Source organism: Cynara cardunculus (genome assembly GCF_001531365.2).
Source record: "Cynara cardunculus var. scolymus isolate 2C chromosome LG 1, CcrdV1, whole genome shotgun sequence".
Classification (NCBI taxonomy): domain Eukaryota; kingdom Viridiplantae; phylum Streptophyta; class Magnoliopsida; order Asterales; family Asteraceae; genus Cynara; species Cynara cardunculus.
In genome coordinates this window covers 3,959,836-3,985,916 of record NC_037528.1, presented here as the reverse complement: position 1 = coordinate 3,985,916, position 26,081 = coordinate 3,959,836, and the positions used below count along the sequence as shown (strand labels likewise).

Below are 26,081 nucleotides of genomic sequence, written 5' to 3'. Positions count from 1 at the left end.
TGAATCCAAATGCTGACTTTGCCCTTGATTGTCTTTGATGGATATGTGATAGCATACCATGAAATTGTGTTGCATGGTATACTTAAATGTTATTTATTACAGTGTAGGTATATTAAGAAATTTCAGTTATTTGTTACCAACCAAAAGTCATGATACAACAGTTAGTGATCATTATTATGTGCATATACGCTATTAATCGCTTGGTCAACAAATTTCGTTGTAAGTCAAAATCTTTCAACTTCGTGTAGGATCTTGGACATGTTCGTTTTTATCCTAAATTCCTAGATTTATAGATCAGTCGTTTTTTATTTTTTTCATCATTATTGTAATGTTTTTTATTTTAAAAATAATCAGATTGAATTATTCGAATGTTTTTAAAATATCAACACATGAATAGCGCAATAAATGCAACCAGGATTGATTGTACGGATCAGACTGGTGAGAAGGCAACAAGTGACTTGTAGATGGTTTACATGGTTCCATTGATATTGTAAATTAATTTATTTTAATCGTGGTTCCATTGATATTGTAATTTGAGGTCATCTGATTCTTCTGCCTTTTGGCCCATTTATGGCCCAACTATTATTACCATTTATAGTAGGTTCCTATGTTGATGTCTCCATGACATTATAATCATAGACTGGGCTGGCTGCAATAATTCTGAAAACGAAATATCGGAGCTTTATGCGTTGGTCGACACAAATATCAGAATTTTTTTTATTAAAGTATATTTAATAAATTAATTATTGTTAAATAAAATAATAGTTGTTAAATGTAAAATAAATAAAAAAATAACATCGATTAATTTTAACATTATCTTTTTAGAAACAAATTAAAATAATAATTAATAATATAATATTTAAAATGATTAAAATTAATAATAAAAGAGTGAAATAGTGTATTGGTTATTTGGTTTTACGGTCCAATCACGAGAAGGTAAAGACGAGATTGGATACGTGACTGCAAGGGCATCGTCCAGGAAAAATATTCCGATGCGGTTAGTTTTTCCCGCTAAATTTTAATGGACACGTGGCATTAAATAGAAGGGCCACACCAACTAACCACGCTCATCATAAGCTCTAGACCGACCTTCCAGAAACTTCTCGCGAACTCGTGGCTCAGAATGACCTAACTAATCCTCCGGTTCATATCACGCCACGTGCATATACACCAACGTGAGCATCCAACGTGGCACCCCTTCCCCCCCGAAATTGATACGGCCTTCTTCTTATTCGCATGCTACGATTTAGGGCACTTTCTAGAAATAATTTCAACTCTTCCAAGTTTCTACTTCGAATAACGTTGGAGAAGAACATCAATCGTACACATTGTTCCGTCAAATCTCGTTGATTTGGGGTTTGTTTTGTTGGGTTTTAGTTAGGGTTTCGGAAAATTAGAAATGAATGGTGAAGGCGATGAAGATATGAAAATGGAGATGAAGTGTGAGGAGAAGTCAGTGTATATGTGGGGATATTTACCTGGAGCGTTACCTCAAAGGTCGCCGATATTGTCTCCGGTGGAAGTTAGGCTCCCGCAGTCAATTGACGCTGGTCGGCTCTGGGCAGATGTCTGTGGCGGCGGTTGTGGATTTGCTATGGCCATTTCAGGTTTGTAGTCTCTGATTCATTCTTTCTTTGCGACTAAGTTTATATGAGTCGTAAAGCTTTTGAGATAATTTGATTTAACCAAGGGAGAAGTCTAAATTCGTAACATTTTCGCATGTAATATGAACTCATTTGCAATCGAAAGCCAAAATGTACGTATTTTTGGGGAAATGATGGATTCCAATACCTTCATATTTTCTTTTAGACATTTGATAGGAACAATAACTTCCTTTTTTCTTATGGGTTTTAATTTACTTCAGATTTGTTGATCCATCGGGTTCCTTTTTTTGTAAATTATAGCAAATTCTTCATCTTCTTAATTACTACAAGCAAAAAAGTTCAAGTGGGGGTGGTCATATACTCATATATAAGTGTGAGTGTTATTCGGAAGTTGGGATCAATTATTCTTCCATCCAAGATGCGATTATCTTTTTTCCCTCCATTTCAATCTCGGGAGACTTTGTGCCCATATTGTCTGCCGAAGAGTTAAGAACTCAGGGATTCATATGGCCGGACGATTTTAGGATTTAAAGCAAAATATGGACTTGGTGGGAAGGAAAAAAACGAATTCCTGAATGGAAACGGCCGCTCTTCACTTTGGATAGGGGACCTTTGGTTTGGTTTGTTCTTTGGGAATGGGGTTTTAACATTTAAAGCAGAGCATGGGCTTGGTAAAACAAATGAGTTCTTTTTATCTTTTATCACCAAATGAAATAACAATTTTGTGAATCAATCACACATAGTTTAGTGCTCATACATATTTGACACAGTTTAGTGCTCACGCTCATATTTGACTTGGAGCTGACATTGTTAGATTTCAAATGTCAGCATTTCTGTAATTATTTAATGTTGCTTTTTAGGGTGGAAGTGAAGGGTTTTCTATAGTCATGATTCCAGTTCTTTTTTTGTGCTCGAAACCCTGGTAAACCTCCAATGTGGGGACCTGAAATAGTTATTATCTTGCCAAAAAGGAATTTTAATGTCTGTGTTGTACCCTAATAAAAGGTTTATATTTCGTACACACTTTTGGAACATCCTTTCCCTTACTGGCCTTTATTCAATTAGACACAGGGAAGCTAATCACATGGGGTTCAACAGATGATCTCGGTCAAAGCTATGTGACATCAGGGAAGCATGGGGTATAAAAATACAGCTTGATTTCTATTGGTCTATTTATTGAGCTTCTTCTGAAAGAAGCTAATGTGCAGTTTTTTACTTGTTTTTGTTAAGGAAACGCCAGAACCTTTCCCTCTTCCGAAAGAAGTTTCAATAGTGAGAGCTGCAGCAGGTTGGGCGCATTGCGCCTGTGTAACAGGTACTACTGTTATCTTTATTCGAATCTGCTATGATGAGATTGCGCTTGTTTAGCGTTTTCTTGGAGTTGCTGTGAAACTGCTGCGTGATCTTTAGATGTTCCTATGTTTCAAAGGTTTTAGTGACGCGGAGGTGCTAGGAGTTGCACATTCTCTTGCACTCATATGATATTCCTCCTCAAAAGTAAGATGCTGAATTGGAACACAGGGAGGAGCATAGCCCTCTATTTTCTTAGTAATTGTCACAAAAATGGAGACAAACATTTTTGGCTCTCCTAAATTTTTTATCTATTGTCTGCCTGAATTGGCAAAAAGAAACATGATCTCATGCCTCCTGCAGCTGTGAATCACCAGAAATTGAACTATTACTTTAACAGACACACCTAGGGGTAATTACCTTGTGGTAATCTGCCACTTGTTGTAGCTTCCCTCCATTATGAAATAATGAGAATGCTTGGGAGCAAAGTTCCCTTGTTAGTCCCTCTTTTTATTGTGAATGAAACAGACAATTGAAATAACATGGTCATATTTCATGAATTGCATGCTATATTTGTTAATTTTCTGCAGTTGCTGTTTTTGGGCAAAAGTGTTCTTATTGGGGATTCCTTCAACTGTTCTTCAAATATCAACTGCTTACTATAATCCGCACTATGATTTTCTTGGTCAGTCATCCATAACCACAAGGAGGGGAGTTGTAATTGGAGGAATTCAAACATGAAAATCCTGTCTGTAGTCCCATCATACTTTTAAAACCTTGCAAATAAACCTCACTTTATGTCTGCAGTGGCAGGGGAGGTTTATACATGGGGATGGAAAGAGTGTGTTCCCTCTGGGAAAGTTGTTGGAGACCCAAACACGGCTCAAAGTCAAGATAAAGATGTATTTGAGAGGCAGAATCCGTTTTTGACGGAACAAGGTAATCCAATTTCGACTCTATGCCAGTCATTGCAGGAGCTTTTGCAACTGTTATTAACTAAAATTCCCAAACGTACTATAGTTAGCCCTCGATCCCACGGTTCAAGATCCACTGGTGGTGCAGCCTCTGGCGTGGACGGTAAAGCAATTGGGGATGAAAATACTAAGAGGAGACGTGTATCATCAACCAAACAAGTGGTTGAAAGCTCATCGTCGGGTGATGAGCCTCTCTCGGCTTTGCCCTGTTTGGTAGCATTGAATCCGGGAGTAAGGATAGCAACAGTTGCAGCTGGTGGTCGACATACGTTGGCATTATCAGGTAAATCACAAACTATTTTGATTAGGTGGCAGTTATTTCTTTGTAACTTATTAGAGCAATATTCTTAATGTATTGTAACTTCTCTGAAGTTTCAGATATCGGACAGGTGTGGGGTTGGGGCTATGGAGGTGAGGGGCAGCTAGGTTTGGGGTCTCGCATACGAATGGTATCTTCACCGCATCCTATACCCTGCATTGCTACATCTTCTGTAGGAAAAGATAGATCTGCAGCCCTTCCCAGAGGAAGCATGGGCTCAGAAGGGCAGGGTTATAGAGTCCCTGGAAATTACATAAAAGGGATTGCTTGTGGAGGACGACACAGTGCTGTAGTTACTGGTAAGGTTTTCAACTCCGTACAGACTTTCAACGGAACATTTTAATAGACTATATAACTATTATGTTAATGGTTTTCCTTGTATGCTGTACTAGTTCGGTAGATAATGATTATGGTTGTGCTGATAATATATTCTGGTCTATGTTGCTGGGCATATTTGTGAGCTCTACTGGGTATATTTGTCATCGTATGGCTTTTAACCTTCTATTTATACATCTACAGATGCTGGGGCATTAATGACTTTTGGTTGGGGACTCTACGGACAGGTGAAATTCCCTCGTTTTGAAAATATTTGTTCTATTCTGTTTTCTTGTTCTGCTGTCTCTGTTTTTTTGGCATCCTCTTACAAACGATATGTGTGATTCTCGTGTGGAACTTGGACAATGATTCAATGATTTTCACTTATTACATGGTTTTGTTTCTTGTTTGCTTCAAGTGGGTGTGTTGATACTCCAATAGGGAGTATGTTCGCATGAGTGAAGATGGATATCCACTATCCAGCTGCCAATATGAAGCTTTCTACAATGTATTGGTGTCATCATCATATTTTTTCCTTATACTATTAAAGTTCACAACTTAACGTCTTTTAAGAAATAAATTTTAGATGTGTCATTTGCTACAGCACATAAGGGAGCCCTATATTACTTTTGGACAAAGTTTTGTTTTCTTGCTAGAAGTCATTGTTCAGTTGATTCTTTTGCTCCTATGAAAATACATTTCTTTGGGACCAAGGGGCTGCTCATCATTCACTTAAATTCAATTGGACAGGATGTGAGGATTTTATTAACTGAACTACTTGTATATAGTGAACTGAGTCCTGGATGGCAATTTATATTCCAGGAATAAAAGTAGAAAGATAACTTTCAAAATTATCTTACTGGGCCTAAGGCCCATGCAATGCATGGGTGTCCTATGTTAGTTTGACCACTTCTCCATTGAAATATGATATGATAAGATCTGGAATTTTTATGGCAATGAAGTATTTCTCCATCTTTGGTCTCATAATATTGTTGATACTTGCAAGTCAAGTGTTCTTAAGTAGATCATAGATTGTAAGCACATAGTCGATTTAGACAAGGGTTTCACGGTGCAGAAAACCCTGTAAATGATATATGTAGTTGCACAGTCTATCAACCAAACTTTAAAGAGTGGACCAACATAAATAATCAACCAACCACTTTTTATTTCATGAATGCGAAAAGCATAAACATTTCAATTGCCGAGGTAGTTTGATCCTATTTGTATATATAAATTAGTTTAATTGTATTTAGGATTTTTTTAATTGGTTGGATTTTAGCTCTTTAAAGACTTGATTATCTGGAAGAGTTGTAATTGATCCTGAGGTGCTTTGATTTGTTGGAAAATTTTCCAATTACAAAATATCGGTCTGAAATGACTTCTCGGCACATACAAATTAATGACGGAACTATGTGGGGTTTCCACAACAAATTTCGAAAAGCTGGACTCCCCACAATTTTCATGTGAAAAGAGGGTATGGGAGGGGCTTTCCTTTGTCACACAAGTATGAATGGTAGCTGCATGTTTACTTTGATACAATTACACATCTTCCATTTTATTCTGACTATGTGATTGAAGTCCAATGAAACATTCAAGTCTCAACTTGCTGCTTCCTTGCGCATGTAATGGTCATTTGGTACCCTTGGGCAAAAGTGGCTCATGAGATGTGCAACATTGTTGATATGCTCCTTCTCGACAGCTAGAGCTAGGAGAAAGAGGTCATGGTGGAGATAGGTTTACACACTATGCTACCCTTTTCATAAAGCTCCGCAAGAGAGAGAGCTATGCTTAGGTCAGTTCCTTCACTCCACCTTTTAGGTAAGCCAAAAGTTCACTTGTTGGATTGAGGGAAGGCTTTCCTTCTTTGTTGACTTCATTTAAGTTGGACCAGCCTCTTTTTGGGTTTCCATACCTCGGGACTTTATTAAAAAGAGAAGAAATATAAAATGTTCCCTCAGGAGTCTCGTGGAAGTGCTTATTTCTATTTAATCACATGGAGGATGTGTTCGTATTGGAGTTCAAAGTTCAGACTAAAGGTAGGCATTGACCACCCAAGTGTCAGGAGTTGAAGATAGAGGGATCCATTATGGAGAATGTTGACAACGTTGAGAAAGTCTTAGTGAAACTTTCTATGGGAAGTGTCAACAATGATGAGAATATTGGGGTTTCAAAGGTCGAAAATGTTGACACTTACAAATGGCTAAGCAATGAGAGCGAGTAAACCTCTATGACGAATGAGGTTTGTTATGACGAATGAGGTTTGTTATGACGAATGAGGTTTGTTCAACACACGTGGAGGACAAATTGGTTCAGCAACTGAGCCATGCCTTGTGGATTGCACAAGTTGCAAGCTAGATGATTACATTGTTAACGATTAACCATGTATAGGTAGTTATATCGCGGATATGGTGAGGAAGTTGGTGCGATACTTGTCCACATGAAAGCACAAGGGTATTAATCCAAATGTTCAGAGATTACATTAAATCATGGAACATGGGACTGATGCAAGTTAAATCGGTAGAGTGGTCATTGATAAATATTGAAGTGCCATCGTGAACGAACTAAAATTCTGCACACCTCGACATAGGACCGGAAAATGCAAGTGATAGTCCTTTTCATTTACAAAATTTATTTTATTTCTTTCCTTTGGAAGTTTAGATCTAAAGGGCTAAATTATTAGGTTAACCTTTGCATTTCGATTGTGCCTGCATTTGCCTTGCCTAGGGGTCTAGGATAGAATGTTTAGGACTGAGAACCTGTTTACTGAAAGCAAGATTCAATTCAAAAGAGTTACTCTCCCAGCTGTTTCATTTCTCATGCCTTTGTAAGCTGTGGGAACCTGCAAGGAACTGATTTCGTTCTTCAATCATGCCATTCGGGTTCACACCTGTGTTATAACACCTATCCTGAAATCAGTTAATCTAGTAGGACAAAGCCTTGAGGAAATGATTGCTGTTTCATTATAGTCCAACTTTGATTGTTTTCCGCTTATGTGGGTCTGCATTGCACATTGTAATGTGTCTTGTAGAGAAATCGTCTTCTTTGTCGATCAAACATGTTCAATTTTTTTGGTTGGTACTAATCAATATGAAGTATTCTCATATCAAATTATGGGTGAGTGTGCATGGATCCTTGGTATGACTTAAGGACAATGAAATACCGTAATTACTAATGTTCTTCATTTCCTAGAAAGTGGGTTTTTGCTGGTTATATCAATTTTTTATAGGTTATTTACGCCATTTGTTAGAAATGCATGCCTGTGCAGGTCCTCATATTTTGGGGTCCTCTAAGCATGATTTTGCAAGGTAATGAATTCATAGGGTGGTCTCTTTGCTCCATCTACCACTTGAGAATGAGTCACTAGTACTAGGTTGTTAGCAGAGCAAGTCAATATCTTGGATGAGTCACTAGTACTAGGTTGTTAGCAGAGCAAGTTAACTTTTACCATTGGGATGGCCTTCTTTTTATAGGTGAATATGATTGGTTAACGATTGGAAAAGTTGAAGTGCAGGCTTAGATGACCGTTTGAATGAATAACTATCAGCGGTATAGGTGTATTAAATGCTTTCCCACCTTAGATTTGGTTGTGCCTCTTCTTTCGGTCAATGAGATGTGGCACTTGAAAGATTATGGAGCATGGATGTTTTTGTTGCGTTGTCGGTTTAGCAAGCCTCTTAAATTTGTGGTGGGTTTGGCATGTGAATGCAGAGCCAAAGTCCTTTTAACTGGATTAGTTCTTAATGGTAGTAGATCACGGCCTTTACGGCTGCGGGGGATCCTATCACAAAGTGCAGTAAACTATGAACACACAAATCGATTTTCTACCTCTGTTACCTACTTGTACTTGCAGTTACCACGTGTACATTCCTACCACATTCTATCCTTTTTGGTTTGATTAGTGACTGCTGCACTTTTTTACTTGATTACTTGGGAATGTTAAACAGTGTCCTTGGGTAGCGGGACATGTAGAGGGCTGCATTGGACTTGCTGGAGCTCAGAGTGTAGACTCTTATCACCAGGGGATAGAAATTGCTGGTTATGCAAGCAATGGGTTAATTAGGAGCTGTGTTATGATTTCTCCCTTGAGTGTGTCTGTTGTGTTCACCTTGAATTGCTTTATTTTTTCACTGATGGATAAGCTTTGTTCTTTTTGCTAATGCATTTCCATGGGTCTTGTATTGGGCATATTTAAGTTTTTAATATACGTCAAGAGAACAAGAGGTGATTTGGTGGCATTGACGATTTGCAACTTCGACAAGAATGACTGTGACAGAAAAGGTGAATCGTCACAATGTATTATCAATTGACAGGAGAGGGATACCCAAGCAGTCAATGATAATATTGAAGAGCATCATAGCTCTCTTTATGACTGCTCAAGCCGCATTTAATCCTTCAAAGAGAAAAGGCGTGTGTTCCCGACTAGACAATGGCAAAACTTAATTAAGTGTTTTATTCTTTGATTATTTAATAAATGCTTATTATGAGGTTCCCGTCCTTTGCTCATTTGATTACCGTCCTATTTTGATGATTTTCTGTGATGGCAGGTAGATAAGCATACATAGGTATGGTTAGTGTTCTGATGAGAGGAATAAGACATAGAGGATCTGACTGGGATCTCGTTGCCATATATTGTGCAAGCAACACGAGTCTACTCTTTGTTACTTGGTGTAATACCTTTTGAGTTGCATCATTGTGATTAAATCCTCTAGCCTCTAGGGACATTAGGATAGCTGAGGAGTCTTGCCTTTTTTGATGGTTCTTGTCTTGGTTCAAGTGGTAGAAACCATAGGGATTACTTGGCTATGTATGCATTTTGAAGTCTTATATCTCTTTCATGTATGAAAATCATATACTGATGAATAAACTAATTTAAGAGATAATTAAACCTAGAACAAAACAAAGTTGAAAATCTTTAATATATTTTGCACCTCATTGGGCCGAAGACGGCAACAAGTTTTTAATTTTCTGTTCATTGGACATTAATTATTTCGAGAAGTAAAGAAATTATGTGTAAACCTTTATATCCAACTTGGATGAACTGTATGTTCATTCTGAGTTATCGGTAGGCAGGAATTGGGTGCTGTGGGTATAGTCTAGTGGCTATTATGATAGAATGTTGTTGAAGTCTATCAGCTAACAAACTAACACATATTTAGGGTGGATGATTGTGCTCTTGAAGTTGCTTTTAGTAATTAACCACGTATTTTCTTGCAATTGTTGCTAAATGCAAAACCCTGTGGTACGGATTCTGTCATATGTTTATGGTATTGAGCAAATGGTGATGATGGTTTGTGCATGCTCATTATGTTTTATATGTTGAGTTCTTGTTGCTGAATTGGTGGAGATTCCACGATATTGACTTGCTCTGCAAAATCAACATGTAGGTAAGGTAGAAATGATGGAGAAAAAGCAGACTGAATGTTCAAGATGAAGTTCTATATGAAAGGCGATAAAACAGACATTTTTGAATTATATCTATGTTCTTCATTTTCCATTTTTGTTGCAAGATTATGGCGATTGCATGTTGGGATTCTAAGCTGTGATCATATTTCGTGCTGTAGTGTGGGCAAGGAAGTACTGATGACGAGCTGAGCCCTACATGTGTATCATCCTTGCTGGGTATCAGGATAGAGGGTGTTGCTGCTGGTCTCTGGCATACAATCTGCATTTCAGCTGATGGTGATGTGTATGCTTTTGGTGGGAATCAATTTGGCCAATTGGGTACAGGCACTGATCAAGCTGAGGTAAGTTCCCCTTAAGTTCTTATGTCCTAGTGAGATTTTTCAGATTATAAATCAAAAGCTATAATGGTATATGTTCTTTTCACATGAAGCTTTAAAGAATCTTAACATTCCTAAACAATATTCTTTACGAATTATGATATTCTGTAGAGTAAAGAATCTTTATTATGATGTTCTATACTATCTGGTTTCGAAATCTTGGACTGCATCAACCCATTTCATGTGTGATTTCTTGTCAGACGTTGCCAAGGCTTTTGGATGCTCCTAGCCTGGAAAATGAACATGCAAGAGTTGTATCTTGTGGGGCACGACACAGTGCTGTAGTTACTGGTATGTATTACATACGATATTGCTGTTGGTTAGTTAAGCACATATTTTTTCCCAGAAGTTTTATATGCATAGAAATCAGGTTTCTGCCTAAAAAAGCATTACATACGATATTGCTGTTGGTTAGTTACCTCCATTAAGCATAAGAGAAGGAAGCCCCTGTTAAAGTTTGTTTTTTTATTGCTTTTAATTTAATGATACACTTCTGGTTGACGAGTGAGATATACTTGGTATGTTCGGTTTCGTTTTTTACTTTTGGATCGACTTTGTCCAAGTAGTCTAAGATGTTAAGACTTGAAATTGAAACTACAAGTTATATGCATTGTTCTTAATTCTTCATTTTGTGGGATTGATTCTGTCGTTTCTGATAAACATGATCTTAATCTCATTTCACATCATGTAAATGGGACCCACTAAATGAAATATGAAATGGCCTAACATTTTGCTTTAAATTTGTGAAGAGGGGAAGGTGTTCTGCTGGGGATGGAACAAGTATGGCCAGGTACACACCCCTCGTGCTAAATCAGAATTGGCATACGCTTCTAAACTACTTGGATTATGTCTTGATAACGAGTTGTGTAAACATTGCAGCTGGGCTTGGGAGATGTAATAGACCGTAACATTCCATCTCAAGTTGCGCTAGAAGGCTGTGTCCCTAGAACTGTTGCATGTGGCTGGTGGCACATACTGCTTCTTGCCGAACCACTGACCTGAGGGTCTGCTTCTTTGGTGCTTTTAGACAAGCCAGAAACAGTTTTGTTAGGTCAGTAGATGCTCTTCCATTGAAAAGGAAGAGTAGATGTATATGCATATGTACATACAATTGTCCGCTTACATGTACAATGTATGCATGTGATGATCATCATTCTTTAAGAGTTTCTTGATTGTAGGTGTGAAATTGATTCTTAAATCATTGTATATATGTCAATAAAATTAAGTATTTCCTGCTGCATGCATATGGTCCTATTATAATATTCAAGTATGATGTTGTTTTCCACTTATCGGGTAAGAGACACACTGTCAGAGATAATGCTATTTACCAACTCCCTCTTACTGGTCCATCATGTTAACCGAGATGTTTCACTCTTACTCCGTCAGTAGTGACCTAGATCGCACTTCCTGATTACCCACTGGTCCAATTTGTGTTGGTAAGTATTCTGGCCAAAAGTTAGATCTCTCCTCTTTTTGTGGCTAGTATGTTTCTCTTGGGAACATTGTACATGGAGATTGGCCCCAGTTGTTCTGGGATCCTTAAAGGCTTCCATCCCTAAGCCATTTATTGGAGTTTTCTATCCTAAGCTAACATCCAGAGGACATAGAGATTGGTCCCGAATTGTTTCGGGTTCTTATAAATAATGAAACGACCCGACTTTGGTCCTTATTACCTTTATTCAAATGACGATTAACTGGCCGAGACTGGTGATATTTGTGGCAGTGTTGTTAGTGCATACTGGTTGTGCTGTGGCCACCCGCTGCCCGGATTGTGGGAGGACGCCTGTCCCGTATCCGCTCAGCACTGGACCAACATGCGGCAATCAGTTGTACAAGATCCAGTGTGATGTGGATGTGTTGAAGTTCGATACAATCAATAACACTTACCCTGTGATATCAATATCGCCGGAAAACCAACGGTTAGTGATAGGGCAATCGCATTTCTTACCAAACACCTGCGTCAAGGCCGATCTTGCCACCAACGGTATCCAGCTGAACACCTCCCTGCCCTTCACCATCACCGCCGACAATACCGTGTTCTACTTCAACTGTACGGATACAATGTTCTCGGTGGCATTAGATTGCACACCAACAAGCCCTTGCCAGACCTACCAGAACGGCTCGGCTCACATGTCGACATGCCGGCGTGCTCCACGTTGTTGTTCCTACAAAAAAGGAAGCTCAACGAACCAATATTTCCTTCGGCTCATGATTGAACGATGTAGGGCTTACACAAGCTTCGTGAATCTAAACATCTCTTTACCGATTAGCAGATGGCCGGATCCTGCTGTGGAGTTGATGTGGGTGCTACCGCTGGAGCCGCCATGTGTGACACAGGCGCAATGTGATTCAACCTCCACCTGTAGGGACGCCCAAGACGGCGGGAGAAGGTGTTTCTGTAACCATAAATTCCGATGGGACGCGATTGCTGGTCGGTGCGCTTCGGGTAATGATTGGGGTTTGATATTACCTTTTAAGCATTTAAGAACATATTAATTATTGAATTAAATTATTGCAGATTTCAAAAAGGTCAGATCAAAACGGATCATGATTGTTGCAACTACAATTTGCTGTGTTGGGATTATTATCATGTTGGCTGTATTCGCGATGACAATTTGTGTTCGTCGTCAAAGAGTCAAAGCAGCACGGCAACGCCTTTCTCGTGAGCGTGAAGAGATCGTAGGGGCGAGCGGTGGTGGAAGATCATCCAAGATCTTCACCAGCAAAGAGATAAAGAAGGCTACAAACAACTTCTCGTCAACGGGTCTTCTCGGTGTCGGAGGTTTTGGTGAAGTGTATAAAGGTGTGTTGGACGATGGGACGACGGTGGCCGTTAAATGTGCCAAGCTCGGAAACACCAAAAGCGTTGATCAAGTCTTGAATGAGGTTCGTATCCTCTGCCAAGTCAACCACAAGAACCTTGTACACCTCCTAGGTTGTTGTGTCGAACTGCAACAACCGTTTTTGGTGTACGAGTATATTCCAAACGGAAGTCTCTTCGATCACTTGCATGATCGTAACAAACAACCTCTAACATGGAGTCAACGGTTAACTATCGCTCATGACACCGCCGAGGGGCTTGCTTACCTCCATTTCTCCGCGTCTCCACCGATCTACCATCGTGACGTGAAGGCTAGCAACATTTTGCTCGATGACAAGATGAAAGCAAAGGTCGCAGATTTTGGTTTGTCAAGACTAGCTCACTCGGATGTGACTCATGTAACGACTTGTGCCCAAGGTACATTGGGGTACCTTGATCCTGATTATTATTGGAACTATCAGTTGACCGACAAGAGCGACGTATATAGCTTTGGAGTCCTGTTGTTAGAAATACTAACGTGTCAAAAAGCTATAGACTTTAATAGACCGACAAATGACGTCAACTTGGTTACTTACGTCAAGCGAATCGTGAGCGAGGAAAGATTGGTGGACGTGATTGACCCGATACTCAAGAAACGCGCTACGTTGTTAGACTTCGATGCTATGAAAGCATTTGGGTTCCTTGCGATGAGTTGCTTGGAAGAACGAAGAGAAAACCGGCCGTCTATGGAAGAAGTATCCGAGGAGATCGAGTATATCATGGGTATCGTCGCAACCATGGTGGATGATCATTCTCGGGATAGGTAGGTCGCTTCGCATGTCGTCATGCCAGCACGAGTTATACATCATGCAGTAAAAGTTGTACATAACACGTTAGATGTTGTACATCATATGTTAGGTACAAATCGTGCAATGCAATATAATAAAATGTAATATCAGTTTTTTTTTTATTAACTTGGATATCCAATCTGCTATTCGAGCCGACTAATCTCAGTACGGCCACCTGCTTTGTAGATAGTTCGGAATTACTGCATTTGAATCTTCGTGGTCATAAGATGATTTTTATTTATTCGTGGATTTGAACATGAGACTTCCTGATACTTTTGACTTTTAGAGTTAAACTCAAACCAATCATGGATAATATCAGTTTTTTATATCTAGAATGAGATGTAATTATCCTCTTCTGAATTAGGCATTGATTTCCGGTAGAAGGTAGTTGAGAAGGTTGACGTAAATATCTTTGACTAGTAAATTGTCAAAGTCAAATGCCATAAGATAATACAAAAAGTCAAAAAGAAGACAACGAACAACTTAGTATAAATCATTATATCCTTTTCGTGGCTTCATCGAAAACCATTTCTCAGTTTTTTCAAACATGGCGGCTAAATCCACCTTCGATGTCATGTGCACGGTGGCGCTGATGCTACTGTTCGCCGATTTCACCACCTCGGCCACCCGCTGCTCTGACTGCGGCTCCACCCAAGTTCCGTACCCTCTCAGCACCGGACCTGGTTGTGGCGACCAGTCCTACAGAGTCCGGTGCGACACGGGTGCAGGTGCGCTGTTCTTCGACACCCCCAACACCACCTATCCGATTTACTCTATCTCTCCGACCATCCAACGGTTCAGGATCCGACCACCGAACTTCCTCAACAACAACGCCACCTGCGTCACAACTGATGTTTCCACTGAGGGCCTCCAGCTGGACCCAACCTTACCTTTTAACATCACAAGCGGAAACACTATCATGTACCTTAATTGCTCCGAATCGCTTTTGAGATCACCGTTGAACTGTACCTCCACGAGCCTCTGTCACTCTTACATAAACAACTCAGCGGAAGCGTCAGTTTGCGGCCGATCTCCAATTTGCTGCACGTTTAGGTCAGGTGGATCATCGACGATGTACTCGATCCGGGTGAGGGATGGTGGGTGTCAGGCCTATAGGAGTTTCGTGAATTTGGATTATTCGTTGCCGGTGAGTAGGTGGCCTGTTCCTGGAGTGGAGATACAATGGGCGTCGCCACCGGAGCCCTTGTGTGGGACCCAAGCTGATTGTGATGCTAGCTCTACTTGTGTGCCATCCGCTGCCGGTGGTGTTCGTAGGTGTATTTGTAACTCCGGATTTCATTGGGACGCCATTGCCGGAGTTTGTGCCTTAGGTAATTTGTTAAAATCTTTCAAGAATTAAGGTATAAAAAATTTCATTGCGTATGGTGAAGAGCAGTAATATAAATTTTGTTAATTTATTTGGTTACAGATGATACTTGTGACACCAGAGGGGATTGTGACGACTCAAATCGAACCGCGCTTATTGCAGGTATCGTAACGTCTCGCTTTTGCTTTCGTTGTGTTTATTCGTGCATACAGACGAAAACATAAAGGCTCGGGCAATACAGCGTTGGGTAGGGGTGCTCAAAAACCCGATCCAACCCAACGCGAAATAACTCAACCTGAAGCAACCTGATGTTTAATCGAGTTGTAAAACTTTCAAACCGTAGGTATTAGGTTGATATTGGGTTACTATTATATGAACTCAACCCAACCCGATGAACCCGATATCCATTTATTTTTTGAATTTAATATGATTGTTGAATTTCTATTAATATATACACTAGACAATTAACTATCACGCACGCTTTAATCTATTCACATCTCTATTTTTTGTTGAATTTCTATTTTTTGAATTTAATATGATTGTTGAATTTCTATTAATATATACACATCTTTTCAATCTATTCACATCTCTATATAACTCGTTTGTATATATGTTCAGTAACTGTAAACATATATACGTAAATTGAGAAAATTAACTAAATGTGATATACGTAAAAAATATGGATAAATTGTATCAAATGGTTGATGATGAAAAAGAAATTGTGAGTAGAGAAATAACATGTTCAAAGTTAGAAGAATATTTTAATGTACCAAAGTACCAACCCGACCAACCCGTACGGTTTGGGTTGGGTTGGGTTGCACTTTCGTTTGGGTTGGGTTGGGTTAAGATTTTTCAAACCACAAGCATTAGGTTGGGTTGTTAAAATGTCTTCAACCCAATCAACTCAATCCATGAGCAACCCTAGCATTGGGTGCTTTTGGAAAATGTTGGGACACACCAGTGTGTGTGTATATTTATGGATGGATTCATCAAATTTAGGTTGTGAATTGGGGACAAAGGAAAGCATGTCACATGTTTCATACATTCATGGGTTATTCATCATGGATATAGTGTGTCGTGTTCTCCTTTATCCCTGAGTTCATAACCTAAAGTTGATTTGCAATCGAACTTTTCTCTCAATATATATGTTATTTGAATCATCTAGCGCAACAGAGATGTTTTTTTTTCAACCAGATGTAACAAAATTTCATAATCCCATTCCCATAAATAAAAACTAAACAAATCTTTGTTGTATTTGTGTTGTGTTTCATCCAGAAAATTAGAACAAAGGATGCCTCTTTGGGTCCACTGGGTTACCATGGGCCCTCTACTAAACCTAAATTCTTAATGGGCCCATTTCTTTTCATCACTTATAACAGTTTTTTTTTATAAAAGTCCGGTGGCTTGACTTTTAGATAAAAACCATTTTGTTTTTTAAGTAGTGTTTTGTTGACATTTTAATGTTTAGGTTTGACCTCCGGCCTAGGAGCAGCGCTTGTGGCGGCTGTCATCGGATTCCTACTCTACAGACGTCATCGTCGTCACAAAGAAGCACAAGCACGGCTTGCACGCGAACGTGAAGAGATTCTAAACGCCGGTTCCGGGAAAACAGCTAAAGTCTTCACCGGAAAAGAAATCAAAAAAGCAACAAACAACTTCTCCAAAGACCGTCTTCTAGGCACCGGAGGTTTCGGTGAAGTATATAAAGGCATTCTAGAAGACTCCACGGTCGTCGCCGTCAAATGTGCCAAAGTTGGCAACGCAAAAGGCACCGATCAGGTCCTGAACGAGGTGCGAATCCTCTGCCAAGTTAACCACAGGGGCTTGGTTCGTCTCCTGGGCTGTTGCGTCGAGCTCGAACAGCCATTACTGGTTTACGAATACATCCCAAACGGCACCCTTTTGGAACACTTAAAAGGTCAATACAGCACCGGTGGTCTGAGTTGGACTCACCGGCTAAACATCGCTCGAGATACGGCGGAGGGGCTGGCCTACCTCCATTTCTCAGCGGTTCCACCCATCTACCACCGTGACGTCAAATCTAGCAACATCTTGCTAGACGAGAAAATGAACGCAAAGGTTGCTGATTTCGGGTTGTCTCGGTTGGCTCAAGCGGATTTGAGTCATGTGACAACATGTGCTCAAGGGACGTTAGGATATCTTGATCCTGAGTACTACAGAAACTATCAATTAACAGATAAAAGTGATGTTTATAGCTTCGGAGTCGTGTTATTAGAGTTATTAACATCAGAGAAAGCAATAGATTTTAACCGACCACCAGACGATGTGAACTTGGCCATTTATGTGAAACGGATTGTGGAAGAGGAGAGGTTGTTGGATGCGGTTGACCCGAATCTGAAGAAGGGTGCTAGCAAGTTGGAGTTGGAGACGATGAAAGCATTGGGGTTTTTGGCGGTTGGGTGCTTAGAGGAACGTCGACAAAATCGACCTTCGATGAAAGAGGTGACCGAGGAGATTGAATATATCATTAGTATTGCAACAAGTAGTAATATGGAAGATTAAGGAACATTAGCTTATAGACAATAAGTTCCTTTTTTGGTGTTTGAGATCATGTGTTTAATCCTGATATTCCATTTTAATTCCTGTCAAATTAAATGGGTCCGTAAAATTTCATTTCAATTCCTTCAAAATCAAATTCCATCGATGGTAACTGAATCCACCAAATTTCATTCTGCGAACTGAACACTTTCAAGTAAGTTTAAAATTCTTATTCTTGGGCTTTTGGGGATTTTCCTACGTCACTAAGCCATGGTAGATTACTGTGGATATTCGTAACTGTTCTCCAGATCTCAGAATTTGTTGAGGTGTGTACAAACTGAACTAGATACATCCATGATTAAAGCGATTTTATTGAATAAATTTATTTACAGTGTTTGGTAGAACAGAAGTCAAGGACTATAATCCATTAATTTTTTATGTTACTCTTTCTATTTTGTTTAAATATTGTACAAGTTGGGTTGGTTGAAACCCTTGACTTGATCAAGGGTATACATCTTACACATAGTGGAAAAAGAAAATTTCAAATCTGAACAAATAATTAAGATGGTTTGTGAATGCATGGAAATCAAGGTCCTTCTTAGAAGGTTGGGGGAAAAGGAATTGAAAATTATGATCAATTGATTTGTTGAGAAACTCCTTTCATTCCTATTTTCCAACCCATCACCTAATATATATATATATCTTCAACTTGTATGGTTTTATTAATTAATATTACTTTTTATAAAATTATTATCAAACATAAACATAAATAACCAAAAGACTTTTTCTTTATTTCATTATTTCAGATAAATAGATACGACATTGTTCATCTTCAATTGTTTTAAAATATATATATATAAATTATCGTTTACTTTTGATCTTTGAAGTTCAAGCTTAAACCAATCAGGTATCATTTTTGTTGTTCTAATTAAGTTATTTATCAAGTTATTAAGTACATGTTTGCAAGAAAGTATAACATTTATATTTTAAAGTTGTTTATGTATTTGAATTATATATTAGAGTTATTCAAGGGTGGTATATGATCCACTAGATCTGGCTTATCCGACCCATTAAAAAAACGGACTTGTAACCATTTTTAAGAAATATGGGTGGGAACGTTCAAATTAATGGGCGGGCTCGGGTGGTGAAAAGAGAAATTTCGATAAGCCCGTGCACCATGATATATAATTATAATCAATTATTTTTTTTATATGATTAATATTTTTTTAGAAAATATATAGAATTAGTTTTAGGTTAGACTCACTCTACTAAGTATGGTCCCCTCCCAAATACATATTATATGTTGTGTATCAAATGGTATGTTTGGAATCTTGATCTTGAAATATTCAACTTCGAAGGTTGATAATCCTTGGATAGAAAAAGCCTCCTCCATTTTATGCTTTTTAGTTAGAAGAAAATATGTATTTTGGATAATTTTACATAAATTACTATTTTATATAGATGTCCATTAGCCCATTGGCAAACCCGATCCACCTATAGGACGAGTATTGGCAAGTTCTCTAGCACACAAAAAAACATACTTGAATTTGCTATGAAGCCCTAACATGGCCGAAAAACACTCCTAGGTCGGGTCGGGCCGGACGCAAATCGGTCCCTGTCCCAAAATAGTAATCCCATAACCGGTTCTGTCCCCATCCAAATACGAAAGCTCGGTTAAGGTGTATGAGGCTAAGTTATGAGAACTGGTCCCAAACCGGTCATATGTAAAAAAATTCGATTTTTTGAAGTTAATTTTAAAGAATACAAAGGTTTTATTCAAATACACTTCAAATTTTTAATTGAGTCAATTAAATACACTTAAAAATACGTTTTTTGCGAGAATTGTGACCGTTTGTGAGTTGGTATCTTCCCCATACATAACACAATATATATATATATATATATATATATATATATATATATATATAATATATATTGAATAGAGATTAAATGGGACAATTAAATACACTTAAAAATTATGTTTTATTATAATTTTATAATTGGTTTTTAATCAAATACACTTAGAAAGTTGGAAATACATTTAAAAATACGTTTTTTTTGAAAAAATCGGACCGGCCCATAACCAGTCCCAGACTGGTCCAGGGTCGGACCTAGTTTTCTGACGAAAACCGTAACGGGTTCCAATCAGTCCCGGGCCGGACCGAATCCATTCGGCCATCTCTAAGCCCTGTACAAAAAGAATATGTTAGGCTCAATCACTGATCCATCTAAGCCCATAAATGATCACCTCAATTGTACATAATGTTCCAACTATGTTATATCAACTTGTGTAACCACCAAAAAATGACGTGTTAGGGTCGTTTACCAAACACTTACCTGGTAATTGTTTACCGGTAAAATCTAACACTATTATTTACTTACCGAGTAAGATTTTAGTCCACCAAAACGACATTGTATGCAACAATTTACCCGGTAAACGCTTACCGTGGTAAGAGTCGTTGACCTCACTTACCGCGTAAGACTCTTGGTCCTTGTCTCACTCTTACCGGGTAAGATTCTTGGTCTTTACCATATTCATACGGTGAGGTAATATTACTTGGTAAGCGTTTATCCGGATAAGCGTTTGGTAAAAAGGCCCCTAAACTAGTTTTATTGTTGGCCGAGGTTGATAAAAACTAGCTCACAAATTAGTTATATTTGATAAAATGAAAAGAAAAACTTCTACAACTTATTAAATTGTTACGTCAAATAGTTTTTCAAAAGTTAGTTTATAACTAATTAAACATTGTTTATTTACCATTTAATTACCAAACATGACATATATTAGTAATTTCGATCAGAATAATATCTAAGTTTGTTCTTAAAATTTATGATGTGAGTGATTGCCGGGTAATTTTATGAAATGTTTTAATAATATAAAATGTGTTTATATTATTAAATAATTATGGTGAAATCGCTGTCATATAATCATACAAAATCCTAATGGTCTTACAAGACAAAAAATGGAACATATCATAAATAGACAGGCTCTTTAGAAAAGGCACAAGATTTGCGCGTTTTCTTGGTCATCTCACATTGCTTTCTCTTTTTCTTTTAAACGTAATTTTTGAATTTTAAATACAATTTTATAAAAGTATTTGATTAAATAAAATTCAAAAATGTTATTCCACTAAGATACATGTTTTTATTAAATTAAATGTCTTATTAACTTATTGTAACATTTTTATATATGACATACAAATGTTTATAATAAATATTTATAGATCTGTTTTTGCTATAGTAAATAGCAGAGTGGTACTTGATTAGGTTTTTGGTTTATAGGAGTTTAACGATGACGGAAAAATAACAACGCTTCCTATGACTTGAGAAACAATGTATGGGGATGGTATGGTGATGGATGCTTTAGACTTTAAAGGCAACGAATTTTATTATTTTTAGAAAATATTAATTGATGAAAATGTACGATTTATTATATTATTAGACACGTTCAATAAATGGAACTTTTATGAACGATATCTAAAAGCATTGACCACCCATTTATTTATATATATATATATATATATATATGTGTGTGGAGAACCCTTATGATTTACGAGAATACGAGAACAACCTAATAACCTCAAACTTTTTTAATTAATAAATTAACTTTTATTATATATAAATAATTTAATAAGGGCAGTAATGTAATTAAGTAATTTTTATTTTATTTTAATTAACCATAATTATCATATCACGTTTCCACGTTTTACTCTTGTTACTTTTCTTCTTCTCCATATCGTTCATGCTTCTTCTCCATATCACATGATTATCACACTCATATCACAAGATTACACCAAAAATTTAACTTATCAAACAAAACGATAACCCAAGTGATGTATAACGGTGATTATCACACACATATCACATTAGTACACCAAAAATTTAACTTATCAACCAAAACGATAACCCAAGTGATGTATAACAGTGATTATCACACCTATATCACATGATTACACCAAAAATTTAACTTATCAACCAAAACGATAACCCAAGTGATGTATAACAGTGATTATCACACCCATATCACATGATTATTGCACCCATATCACATTATTACACCAAAAGTTTAACTTATCAACCAAAACGATAACCTAAGTGATGTATAACGGTGATTATCACACCCATATCACATGATTACACCAAAAATTTAACTTATCAACAAAAACGATAACCCAAGTGATGTATAACGGTGATTATCACACCCATATCACATGATTACACCAAAAATTTAACTTATCAACCAAAATGATAAACCAAGTGATGTATAACGGTGATTATCACACTCATATCACATGATTACACCAAAAATTTATCACATGATTATCGTGTTAAAATATTTGATGATATCATTTGCATTATTACCCTTTTAATTTTAATATTTTTTGAATCTTTTTAAATTTCAATTTTAATTTTAAAAATCTTTTAATTTTATTTTTTTATCACAATATGAGGTTACTGGGTTGTTCTCGTGTTCTCGTGTTCTCGTAAATTACAGGGGTTCTCGTTTGAACCCTTCCCTATATATATATATATATATATATATATATATATATATATATACACACACACACATATACATATACATATATAGGAGCGATCAAATGAAAATCACCCTCATTTGTACAAACCGTACAAGCCATCCTCATACGTCGATTTTATTGTTTAATCTTATGAAATTTTTTCATAAAATTGTTTAATCTTGTGAAATTGTTTCATATAATACTTTTTTTGATGAATTTGTTTCATATATGGTTATGAAATTTTAATGAAATTTTAAAAAAATAGATGAAACAGTTTCATTAAAATTTCATTAAATATTATATGAAATTGTTTCATATAATATTTAATGAAATTTTAATGAAACTGTTTCATCTATTTTTTTAAAATTAAAATAATGAAGATGATAATATCCATGATTAACACCTTCCATAATAAAAATGATTAATCAACCTCTCATAATTACAAAAAAATGAACAAAATGAAAAATTATGATTGGTTGAATGTGGTTTTCACGGTTTGTATAAATTGAGTGGTTTTTATTTGAACGTTCCTCCATATATATATATATATATACCAAGTCTGTCACACCCCGCTAAAGCGGAAACACGAGGCGCGACAGTTAGGAGTTCATCGCACTAGGATATATTTAACACCAACCATACATTCATAGCCATAACACAAAAAAAATCCAAAGTTTAAAATTACATTCACCGATTACATTTCAACAGAAACAAAGTTTTTAACAAAATAAGTTCGTTACAAAAGGAGTTCCTTAAACAAAAATCCAGCTTATGTTGCCCAATGTGGATGCAAGCAAGAACGTAAGATTATCTATTTTTCCACTACCTTCTTATTTCCTGAAAAACATATTAAAATCGAGTGTCAACTACAAAGAGTTGGTGAGTTCACAGCCCTCTTTTTTACCATTTTCGCGTTTTGGGGTGAAAAACATGATTGAAATTGTGATATGATCCATTTCATTACGGAAAGTGAGTATATATATATATATATAATTGCAAACCATGCATTTAATTTATACCCACTTGGTTCTTGTAACCACTCATTATTCTACAAATATTTTCGTTTTTCCTCCTCCCTAAAATATCACCAAAAGACTATATGTTGTTACGACTTAGTCTAAAGATGCCTTTCATTCCAATAAAAGTCTTAACAATTTATATTTAGTAGACAGTTTTTTTCAAATTTAGAATAACTGTAGTTTTCCGGACTAACTTACCCATATTGAGGTGGTGTTTGTTTTTTAAAAAAAGCTCTTATTTTACCACTTATGTCTGATTAGGTCAGACATAAGGCAATTAAGACCGTTTGTTTTTCTTTTCTTTCTGAGCTACTTATCCCTTATTTTCCTCTAAAAAATTAAGTGATAACCTAATCACTTATTTTCCTCTTAATCCTGAAGACTATTCAGAGAACTGATTTCTACTTCATCATTCGATCGACTTCACCTTCCATCGCCTCTGGTGGCTTCAAATCGACCCAAATCAGATCCAAATCAAGAGGGTTTTCTTCCCTGTGGGTTTTTGCCACTGTGTGTTTTCGTTCCTGTGCAAACCAGTAGTTGTGCACCTTTATCCTCGTGAATCAAGGTATTTTCGTCCCTGTAGTTTTCATCATAATGGATATTTACTTCGATTTTAGAGATGGATTTGGGCGTTGGATTTTAGAGAAGGAGTGGTGGTAGACGGTGGTGGGATGAGGGTGGAGATTGAGGATGGAAGGCTTGAATTGGAGGAGAAGAAAGAATTAAAGGAATATTGGGAACATAAACAGAACTGAAATCAGAAATTATACATATTCATATGTTTTGTTGGTTACAAAAACAAACTATTGATTCAGATTTCAGACTTCAGACGTTTGTCAGTTTAGAAAAACAAACAGTCTGACTGATTCAAATTTCATACTTCAGTACTACCTCTTAAAAATCAGAAGTGAAATCAGAATTCGAACTTCAGCATCTCTTAAAAAACAAACGCCACCTAACTAATTCTTCGGACGATGAACAAATAACTTGGAGAGTTATCACAGGTGAACTTTCAGGCCACAAGGGTTTTGACGGAGATTGGAGTCGAACCAAGAAAAGATGAGATTCGTAGACATCTTTTATCTTCTTTTATTTTAGTGAAAACTTCGTTATATCTTAATTTATTAAATTAATATCATTAGAATTTTTCCTACCAATATACGTTGTATCCATTTAACAAGTCGTTTTTAAAATAAAACTTGTAAGAGAGTTGTTGTGTGGATCATTATCACCTTCGTTTGGGTTTGAACAACACCATTTCAAACCCATTTAAATACAACCCCCATGCTTTCATTCCTCTTCATTAAACTCATCAAATTGATTTCCGTTTTTTCCAAAATGTGGTCACCACACCCACACCCACACCTCAAATTCGCCATTCTACTTCTTCTTCTTCTTCTATCTTTCTTCACAACACTCTCTCATGGAGCACCATCTCCCCCAAACCCTAGGCTCCAAAATGCTTATTTTGCTCTTCAAGCATGGAAACATTCCATAACCTCCGACCCTCGAGGTTTCACTTCCAATTGGTATGGCCCTAACGTGTGTAACTACACTGGGGTCTTCTGTGCACCTTCTTTAGATGATTCACATATCACCACAGTCGCTGGAATCGACCTCAATCATGCAAACATCTCTGGTTCTCTTCCGGAAGAACTAGGGTACTTACTCACTGATCTTTCCCTCTTCCACATCAACTCTAACAAGTTTTGTGGAACAGTGCCAAAGTCGTTTGAAAAACTAGGTCTTCTTTACGAGCTTGATATCAGTAACAATCAGTTTTCGGGTAAGTTTCCATTAGTGGTGCTTTCGCTTCCTTCTCTCAAGTTTCTTGATATTAGGTTTAACCAGTTTCAAGGGGATGTTCCTTCCAAATTGTATGATCTTAAGCTCGATGCCATTTTCATCAACAACAACTTGTTTACCTCTAGATTGCCGGAAAACCTAGGGAATTCTCCTGTATCGGTGTTGGTTTTTGCTAATAACGATATCCAAGGTTGTTTGCCGTCGAGTATAATGAAGATGGGTGAAACTTTGAACGAGATTATTCTGACGAATGTGGGTTTAAGTGGGTGTTTAACGCCGGATATAGGATCGTTGAAGAAGTTGACGGTTTTTGATGTGAGTTATAATTCACTTGTCGGAATGTTGCCGGAGAGTATAGGAGATATGAAGAGCTTGGAGCAGCTAAATGTGGCTCATAACAAGTTCTCCGGCAAGATTCCGTCTAGTATTTGTTCGTTGCCGAGGTTGGAGAATTTCACGTACTCGGATAATTACTTTTACGGCGAGCCCAAGATTTGTCTGAAGCTGGCGGACAAAGATGATCGGAAAAATTGTATTCCGGATAGGCCAGCACAACGGAAAGTGGAGGAGTGCAAAGCCTTTTATTCTCGTCCTGTGAATTGTCGTGGTTGCACGGCTTCTCCTCCTCCTCCGCCACCGCCACCTCCACCACCACCCCCGCCACCACCACCATCTCCACCTCCACCTACTTATAAGAAATGGGTGTCACCACATGGCCACCACCCATACACGCCACCATTGAAATATTGAAAAAAGAAAGATTCATGCCTTTCCAATTGTGTATTCAAAACATAAAGATCATGTATAATGAAATTGGAATTAGTTTTCGTGTGATATATGTTGATGTTGATATGTTACCTCCCTTTATTTTATTTTATTTGCAATTTAATTTTGACGCTCATAATTTTAATTTGGTATGAACATTGAAAATAATTTGTCTTAACCAACAACTCAATAAGACTTTTTAAGTTATTATT

General features: G+C 37.3%; 4 protein-coding genes across 12 annotated transcripts; all 4 read left to right on the top strand.

Moving 5' to 3' along the window:
- The first annotated feature begins 1,218 nt into the window (after positions 1–1,218).
- Positions 1,219–11,302, top strand: LOC112512234 (ultraviolet-B receptor UVR8-like). 9 transcript variants are annotated; one of them, XM_025118135.1, is made up of 11 exons: positions 1,219–1,607; positions 2,670–2,743; positions 2,835–2,919; positions 3,702–3,833; positions 3,915–4,151; positions 4,247–4,486; positions 4,707–4,750; positions 10,064–10,246; positions 10,483–10,573; positions 11,032–11,072; positions 11,162–11,302. In XM_025118135.1, the coding sequence occupies exons 1-11, from the start codon at positions 1,400–1,402 to the stop codon at positions 11,282–11,284; spliced, it is 1,458 nt and encodes a 485-aa protein (XP_024973903.1). In that variant the 5' UTR covers positions 1,219–1,399; the 3' UTR covers positions 11,285–11,302. The 9 variants fall into 9 exon arrangements, 8 of the variants coding, with proteins under 8 accessions (XP_024973903.1, XP_024973895.1, XP_024973908.1 ...); XM_025118127.1 differs by having other exon boundaries at positions 4,241–4,486; XM_025118140.1 differs by having other exon boundaries at positions 1,239–1,607; positions 3,957–4,151; positions 4,241–4,486.
- A 650-nt stretch (positions 11,303–11,952) lies between these two features.
- LOC112512228 (wall-associated receptor kinase-like 20) lies at positions 11,953–14,051 on the top strand. The gene is made up of 2 exons (XM_025118095.1): positions 11,953–12,728; positions 12,801–14,051. The coding sequence occupies exons 1-2, from the start codon at positions 11,966–11,968 to the stop codon at positions 13,907–13,909; spliced, it is 1,872 nt and encodes a 623-aa protein (XP_024973863.1). The 5' UTR covers positions 11,953–11,965; the 3' UTR covers positions 13,910–14,051.
- A 285-nt stretch (positions 14,052–14,336) lies between these two features.
- LOC112507612 (wall-associated receptor kinase-like 20) lies at positions 14,337–17,865 on the top strand. Its single transcript, XM_025112264.1, has 3 exons — positions 14,337–15,261; positions 15,360–15,419; positions 16,726–17,865. Exons 1-3 carry the CDS (start codon positions 14,478–14,480, stop codon positions 17,778–17,780), a joined length of 1,899 nt encoding a protein of 632 aa, XP_024968032.1. The 5' UTR covers positions 14,337–14,477; the 3' UTR covers positions 17,781–17,865.
- A 6,771-nt stretch (positions 17,866–24,636) lies between these two features.
- Positions 24,637–25,854, top strand: LOC112522488 (leucine-rich repeat extensin-like protein 6). Its single transcript, XM_025131641.1, has one exon. It carries the CDS (start codon positions 24,637–24,639, stop codon positions 25,852–25,854), a length of 1,218 nt encoding a protein of 405 aa, XP_024987409.1.
- Positions 25,855–26,081: the final 227 nt, after the last annotated feature.